This window comes from Somniosus microcephalus, chromosome 9 (genome assembly GCF_052327205.1).
Source record: "Somniosus microcephalus isolate GS21.2 chromosome 9, FLI_Smic_1.0, whole genome shotgun sequence".
NCBI classification, from domain to species: domain Eukaryota; kingdom Metazoa; phylum Chordata; class Chondrichthyes; order Squaliformes; family Somniosidae; genus Somniosus; species Somniosus microcephalus.
The window spans coordinates 24476402-24484477 of record NC_140995.1 but is presented as its reverse complement, the minus strand read 5'-3'; the positions used below and the strand labels follow the sequence as shown (position 1 = coordinate 24484477).

At 50.9% G+C, this 8076-nt stretch overlaps 1 protein-coding gene across 1 annotated transcript in view; it reads right to left on the bottom strand.

The window, feature by feature from the left end:
• myom2b (myomesin 2b) overlaps nucleotides 1–8076 on the bottom strand; it is a 158351-nt gene that overhangs the window by 40447 nt on the left and 109828 nt on the right. The window contains exons 25-28 of the mRNA XM_085996445.1: nucleotides 7798–7934; nucleotides 4570–4714; nucleotides 4398–4457; nucleotides 3422–3489 (exon numbers count right to left, since the gene is read on the bottom strand). Of these exons, the coding sequence (XP_085852571.1) occupies nucleotides 3422–3489; nucleotides 4398–4457; nucleotides 4570–4714; nucleotides 7798–7934 (410 nt within the window). The remainder of the gene's footprint in view (nucleotides 1–3421; nucleotides 3490–4397; nucleotides 4458–4569; nucleotides 4715–7797; nucleotides 7935–8076) is intronic.

Below are 8076 nucleotides of genomic sequence, written 5' to 3'. Positions count from 1 at the left end.
ACGCTCAGCAAGCCCCGCCCCCCGGCCGAGCCAGAGAGAGACGCCGCATCTCAGCTCCTGCTGCGCGCGCACCCTAGCGGCGCTGGGCTGAGGCTCGGCCCTCCAGCCTTCGAGTGGGGCCGGGAGGTGCCTAGCTCGGGCGTGGGTGCAGAGGAGACGCCGAGGCTTCTAGGCCTACCTGGAAAAACGGGGAAAGGTAGGAAAATTAATGAGATTAGATAAGTTAATTACTTTCTAAATCATTTTTTTTTAAAACAATATGTGTTTTAAAAGCAACGTTTTTTTTTTAAGACGCAGAAAGCGGGAAAAAGAAAGGAAAAGTTTGGAATCAAGATGGCGGCGACTCACCTCGGTTCAGAAGGATAAGGCCCGGCCACACACGCACCGATTGGCCCAGCGGCACACGCCAGCAACCCGGCATACGATTGGTCGAGCTCGAGGTCACTCTGTCGCTAATGAGCGGATAATGAGATGCTAATGAGCGGAATGTTAAGGTTTTTGGGATACCGCGGGCGCGATTTTAGCCCGGCCGAAACGTAAATACGCTTAAAACCGTCTCGGAAGCGTAAGCTTTCTTTGGAGGTAACGCGCGCGTAGGTACGCCCTGTAACCTTCGAGCGCATACCCGACAGACGCACACGCGGTGACAGACAGAATGACAGAATGACAGAAGTACCGATTTATATATATAGACTAGCTGGAGTGCCCGGCGGTGCCGAGGCTTTTTCGAGGGCATGTTGTTGTTGGAAGAGAGTGAGAGAGCGACTGGGGGGAAGAGAGAGAGCGACTGGGGGGAAGAGAGAGAGCGACTGGGGGGAGGAGGGGAGGGGAGGGGGAGGGGGGGAAGGGAGGGGAGGAGGGGAGGGGAGTGGGGGAGGGGGAGGGGGGAAGGGGGGAGGGGAGGGGGGAGGGGAGGGCGGGGGGGAGGGAAGGGGGGAAGGGGAGGGGGGAGGAGGAGAGAGGAGGGGGGAAGAAGGGGCGGGGGGGAGGGAGGGGGAGGAGGGGGGAGGAGGGAGGAGGAGAGAGGAGGGGGGGAGGGGAGGGGAAGGGGGAGAGTCCACGAGCCCCCTGATCCCCGTCCCCCCAAACTCCCGAGCCCCCTGATCCCCACCCCCCGAACTCCAGAGGTTGGCCCCCCTGAGGCTCGCACCCCCACCCCCACCCCCGAGGCTCGCCCACCACCCACCCCCACCCCCGAGGCTTGCCCACCACCCACCCACCCCCGAGGCTCACCCCCCCCCCACCAACCAAGCACCGAACTCCGGAGGCGCGATCTTCCGAGCACCGGCCTCCCGAGCTGGCTTCAACATTGCGGCTGTGCGAGACGGCCGGAGGGCCTGGTTGCCAGGGTAACCGTGACGCTGACCAAGCCCCGCCCCCCGGCCGAGCCAGAGAGAGAGACGCCGCGTCTCAGCTGCTCCTGCTGCGCGCGCGGCCCCCCCCCTCCGAGGGTCGCGGCCTCCCCCTCCGAGGGTCGCGGCCCCCCCCGAGGGTCACGGCCCCCCCCCGAGGGTCGCGGCCCCCCCCCCCAGGTGAAGACCGCCGACTGCGGCTGTGCGAGGCGGCCGGCGGGGCCGGTTGCCAGGGTAACCGTGACGCTGACCAAGCCCCGCCCCCCGGCCGAGCCAGAGAGAGAGACGCCGCGTCTCAGCTGCTCCTGCTGCGCGCGCGGCCCCGCCCCGAGGGTCGCGGCCCCCCCCCCCCCCGAGGTGAAGACCGCCGATTGCGGCTGTGCGAGACGGCCGGCGGGGCTGGTTGCCAGGGTAACCGTCGATGCTCAGCAAGCCCCGCCCCCCGGCCGAGCCAGAGAGAGACGCCGCGTCTCAGCTCCTGCTGCGCGCGCACCCTAGCGGCGCTGGGCTGAGGCTCGGCCCTCCAGCCTTCGAGTGGGGCCGGGAGGTGCCTAGCTCGGGCGTGGGTGCGGAGGAGACGCCGAGGCTTCTAGGCCTACCTGGAAAAACGGGGAAAGGTAGGAAAATTAATGAGATTAGATAAGTTAATTACTTTCTAAATCATTTTTTTTTTAAACAATATGTGTTTTAAAAGCAACTTTTTTTTTTAAGACGCAGAAAGCGGGAAAAAGAAAGGAAAAGTTTGGAATCAAGATGGTGGCGACTCACCTCGGTTCAGAACGATAAGGCCCGGCCACACACGCACCGATTGGCCCGGCGGCACACGCCAGCAACCCGGCGTACGATTGGTCGAGCTCGAGGTCACTCTGTCGCTAATGAGCGGATAATGAGATGCTAATGAGCGGAACGTTGAACGTTTTTGGGATACCGCGGGCGGGATTTTAGCCCGGCTGAAACGTAAATACGCTTAAAACCGTCTCGGAAGCGTAAGCTTTCTTTGGAGGTAACGCGCGCGTAGGTCTGCCCTGTAACTTTCGAGCGCATAGCCCGACAGACGCACAGGCGATGACAGACAGAATGACAGACAGACAGAATGACAGACAGACAGACAGACAGACAGATGTACCGATTATATATATAGATAGATGACTCAGTTTCCACAGCTCTCTGGGGTAAAGAATTCCAAAGATTCACGACCCTCAGTGAAGAAATTCCTCGTCATCTCTGTCTTAAATGGGCAACCCCTTATTCTGAGACTATGCCCCCTCGTTCTAGATTCCCCCACGAGGGGAAACATCCTCTCAGCATCTACCCTGTCCAAACCCCTCAGAATCTTACATGTTTCAATAAGATCACCTCTCATTCTTCTAAACTCCAATGAGTATAGGTCCAACCTGCTCAACCTTTCCTCATAAGACAACCCTTCTATCTCAGGAATCAACCTAGCGAACCTTCTCTCAACTGCCTCCAATGAAAGTATATCCCTCCTTAAATAAGGAGACCAAAACTGCATGCAGTACTCCAGGTGTGGCCTCACCAGCATTCTATACAGTTGTAGCAAGATTCCCCTACTTTTATACTTCATCCCCCTTGCAATAAAGGCCAACATTCCATTTGCCTTCCTAATTACTTGCTGCACCTGCATGTTAACTTTTTGTGTTTCATGTATGAGGACACCCAAATCCCTCTGTACCGCTGCATTCTGCAGTCTTTCTCCATTTAAATAATATTTTCCTTTTCTATTCTTCCTACCAAAGTGGATAACTTCACATTTTTCCACATGCAAATCTTTTGTATTGCACTGTGAATAATACCATCACAATGTTAAGTGGAGGGAACCTTATTCATATATTTATTGCCATCTTGTTTTGCTATGTTTTAGGCAGATGAGCAAAAGTATCAGGGTCTGTGAAATGTGGGGAAACCTATCAGATCTCTGACGATAGCAATGTGTGGATTTCTTCACGATAACTGCTCAATATTTGTAGATTTTTAGTGTCCTCCCATGCACACTACCTTGGCCGGTTTATAACAGTACAGTTCATCCAACAGTTGGTGACATTCTTTACCTTGCAAATCATCTCAACATCGCAATCCTCTGTCACGTGCCAGTGCATGTACTCTGCAAAATGGGGACCTAGACAAGAAACAAAACCGGTTCAACTAAAATAATGGTAACCTGTAAAACTCTCTACAATAATTCATCAGCCCCTGGGGAGGGAGGAACAGAGAAAGCGAGGAAAGGCCAGCAAGATAGGAAACATTTACTGTAGAGTGAGGCAGAGATAAAAATGCCTACTTGAAAACTAAAAAACACAAATGCAGTGAAGTTGCGTTCTGCGACATTAGTTACAACCAGTATAATGCATTTGTCTGCCTTTCCAGAAGAAGGTGTAACCTTCTGGCGTATGCCCGATACGAGACTCCCAAAAACAAGCGCTCTACTCGGAGCTCCGACACGGCAAGAGAGCCCCAGGTGGGCAGAGGAAACGCTTCAAGGACACCCTCAAAGCCTCTTTGAAAAAGTGCAACATCCCCACCGACACCTGGGAATCCCTGGCCCAAGACTGCACAAAGTGGAGGAGATGCATCCGGGAAGGCGCCGAACACCGAGTCTCTTTGCCGGGAGCAAGCAGAAGCCAAGCGCAAACAGCGGAAGGAGCGCACATCAACCCAAGCACCCCACCCACCCGCCCCTTCAATCACCGTCTGCCCCACCTGTGACAGAGACTGTAGGTCCCGCATTGGACGCATCAGTCACCTGCGAACTCATTTTTAGTGTGGAAGCAAGTCATCCTCGGTTCCGAGGGACTGCCTAAGAAGGCATTTGTATAAAATTCTTCTTCCCTCTATAGTAATGAGCCAGTAACCCGCATTGTCATTAAAATAGCAAATAGAGGACTTTATTATTAAAACCCAATATTGGAACACATTAACTAACATGCAGTGTGTGGATCCCAGAAGATTTCAAGTCAATTTCAAGCACACAAAAGAGGGATAATTTTATAGAAGCTTTGTCCAAGACAAAGGCCATTTATATCTTACCTTGTTTTCTCAGGAATTCCTTTCTGTGGAATTCAGCCTCGGCCAGTGCCGCCTTAAATGCTACAAAGGACAAACAATAAAACATTTTCAGCCAATGTAGTCCATCCCAGCTAATCAGGCACTGGGTGTAAAAGAAGCTGACTGTATTGCTGAGGTGAAAAAGCACACTTACCGTCCCCAATGAAAACCAGTGATGACTGCTGTTTGGCCTTGCCATCCTCTATTTGGACAGTGTAAGTACCTTCATTCTTACTCGTGAACTGCTCCATCACCATCTCAATCATACCGGTAGATTTATCAAACGTAATCTTGTGGTCCTTTGAGGAAAATCAAGTGAAATGTCTCAGAATATGGTGTCTATTTAGATTCGCACACTTTACAGACAATCATCTTTTCTGCAGCATCTGAGAAATTCATTGGGACAGCAGTTTTGAATAAATCGGTTGGGTAATAATTTCCACTGCAGGAATGACTGAATAATTGTACTTTGATGCATTGCCTCTCTGATATTTGCTATGCAGTGGAAACATGGAATTTTCTCCACCAAAAGGCTAGGATAATTTGAGCTTTCAAGACAAAGAGTGATAGATTTTTCTTAAACAAAGGTATCAAGGGATATGGCGGTAAGATGGGTAAATGAAGTTGAGGTACAGACCATTCATGATCTAATTGAATGGCCTCCTCCTGTCCCTGTGTACAGGAAAGTGCAGGTGCATTGCTCAACTGACTGATTGATCGCCCAGATCATGTATGAGAGCAGTGCTACTAAATTGATCCTTACACTCAGCTTAATTATTGCTACAAGGTGGGCCAGTGACACGACATGGCGGAGTACCAATGTGTTGCAAAGTAATAGGATTCCTACCCTTGATTTTTCTGGCAGCAAGTTCCTAATCTCCACCAGGCCTCGTGCGGAGATGCTGAAAGGAGGACCGATGCTCCCCCAACAGGGATGCTGGGTAAATCAGAAGGTGATCTCCTTGGGTTGGTCCTGTGCACCTTCTACCAGTTGGCATAAGAGTGGAATTGCAAAGGCCAGAAGTATGGCATAGGAAAAGAAAGGGGGGAAGGGATGGTGGGGCAGGGGAAATTGAAAGAGAGGGGATAAAATAGATCTGAGGGTCACCACTGTGTTTAACACTCACAAAAAATAAAGAATATGGGGTAGAAATTCGTCTTGGAAAATGGGCAATAGTGAATCGGTAGCCTGTTCTACTGTCTGCCCCGATCATCATCTTTTCCATTGAAGTTCAACGGCCCATCACGCCTGGGCCATCTTTTTAGGCCCATTCCCATGCCCCTTCCCATATTCTTTTAAAGTTTTTCTTTTTACTTGAATGTGGAACTCAGGGGAGACGGTTTGTAGGTGTTTGTTCATTAATCTCAGGTTTGCTATCACTACCTAAAGTGCTTCAATAGAGAAATAATTCCATCATTAAACAAGCCCTTTGGTACCACCACAGACTTCTGAGACAACAGCCGGAATTTTAATGAGGAAAGCGGGTTGGGGCTGGGGGCTGGGGGGGGTGCTCCGAGCCGGGTTTCCCGCAGGCCCTGCCAACTTTAATGGCAGGACCTGATTTGCATGTGAGGCCTCAGTTTCCCACACCCCCAGCCGGCTAGATTGAGAGGCTGGCTGGCTGTGGGCGGGTAGGCCTGCGGCCGCTCAGAGAAATAATGGTGGGAGGGTTCGCATGGAGGCCGGGTAGTTAAATGGATGGATCGGTGGTGGGGGGGCGGGGGGGTGCGGTGGGAAGAGGATCAGGGCCGGATGATGGGGGTTGTGAAGAGAGGATCGGGGCTGGTCATTGGAGGATAGGTAGGGGAGGAAAGAGAAGATCATGGCTGACCAACGGATGATCGTGGTGGTGAAGGGAAGATCGTGGACAGCCTCAGCATCAGTGCTGGGGCGGGGGCTTGGGGAGGTGATCGGAGGCCTCGTGTGGGGGTCGCCGATCGCGGGGGCGGGGTCAGACAGGGACCCTGGATCCAGGAGGTAGGTATAAAGGCACTTACCTCCTGGAAGCAGCAGTCCCCGTCTTGCTGTAACTGCCGGGTTTCATGAGTTGTGTGAAACCCATCCACATGCAGTTAAAAACAAAATGGAGGTTAAAAAGAGGCTTCAACCTCATTACAGGAAGCTCTTTTTTATCCGGCATCGATGGGACCGGCGTGGTGCCGGTTGATCAAAAAGTCCGGATTACAGAGAGGTATACAGAGAGGTATGAGAGCCCCGTACACGGCCACAGATCCAGGAGTCCCTGTTGACATGCAGGAGTCCCGGTTACATGGCCACCGATCCAGGAACCCCGGTTACACGGCCACTAATATGAAGTAAAACTTACCTGAACCTACTCCTGAATTTTGCCGGTTAAGAGAGATTTCCGTTATTTAGGGGCCGGTAAAAAGAGAGTTTCCTGTATAATATTTAAATTGACATTCCGCCCTCGGGAGTGGGTTGATCACCCGCCCCGTTAAAATCGGAAGTGGGCGGGTTCAAGTTGGGCATCTCATTTTTAACAATGTTATACCCCCACACCCCCAACCCACCCGTTTCTTTAAGGTTAAAATTGCCCCCAACATTTCTACCCCAGTGGTTGAGCAGAGGTCAGGCACTTCCATTGATGTAGGGCCGCATAGTCAGAAGAGATTAAACTTCTAAGGGACAGTACAAAAAGCAGCATCAACAAAGACCCAGGAGCAGGATGCCAGCCTGTCCTCTGGGTTGAGTAACAGCAAGCGAGGGGTGGGGGGGGGGAAAGAACCTTGAAGAAGGAGCAAATGAATTCTGAAAGCAGACAGATTGTAAGAAAGAGAAATTCTACTCATAACTTCATCACTTGTGCATTGTGCAATTAATTTTACGAGTTCCCCAAATGTACTTTTTATACAGGAATGATGTGGTAAAACGCTGACTCAATTTAGTGGAGATGAAAAGAAAAGCCCTGAGTGCAGGGACACTGAAATAGAGTCAGGAGATGCTGGAAAGACATAGGGTAGAGTTTCCACTTTGGACGCAAAATGCGGCCAGTTTTGAGAATTGTTTATTTTTCTCAAGTTTCCGGTCAAACTCATTTGCATATCGCTGGATGTAAAATCTGCCATGAACCAGCGGGATCTCCAGACCAGCAAGTCAGCAAACATCTGCAAGACTGATTGCCATTTCAGCGTGACCCTCAGTCAGAACTCCTCTTTCCCTTTCTGCTGCTGCCCAACCTCTTGCACATTCCCAGCCCTTTCTACTTTTATTCCTGGTTCAAGTTTATTTATAAAATAACGTGTTGAAATAAAGAAAGGTGATGCTGTGCTGTGGCACACATTGATGTCCCTTGGAGTTTTCTGCCACAGTCACTTTTCATCCCATCACTTACAGATACTTTGCTTTGAAGGGAGTCATTACCTTGGTGTCTGTCAGCTCCAAGTCATTGACAACGAATTTGCAATGGGCATTGGATGACACGCTCTCAGTCTGTAGCCAAAAACGAACTTGGCCTTTGTCAAAAACCTCATAGGATAATTCACTTTTCAACGGGATTGCTAAGAGGAAAGAGAAGAAAGAATTGCTTTGAATTGCGCATTTACTGTATTCAACAAGAAAATATTAGTGGAATTTAGTTTGGATTTCTGCAAGGGTTTTCCTGATTGCCTGAGGTTTCAGTGAAATATCCATGTAAAACCC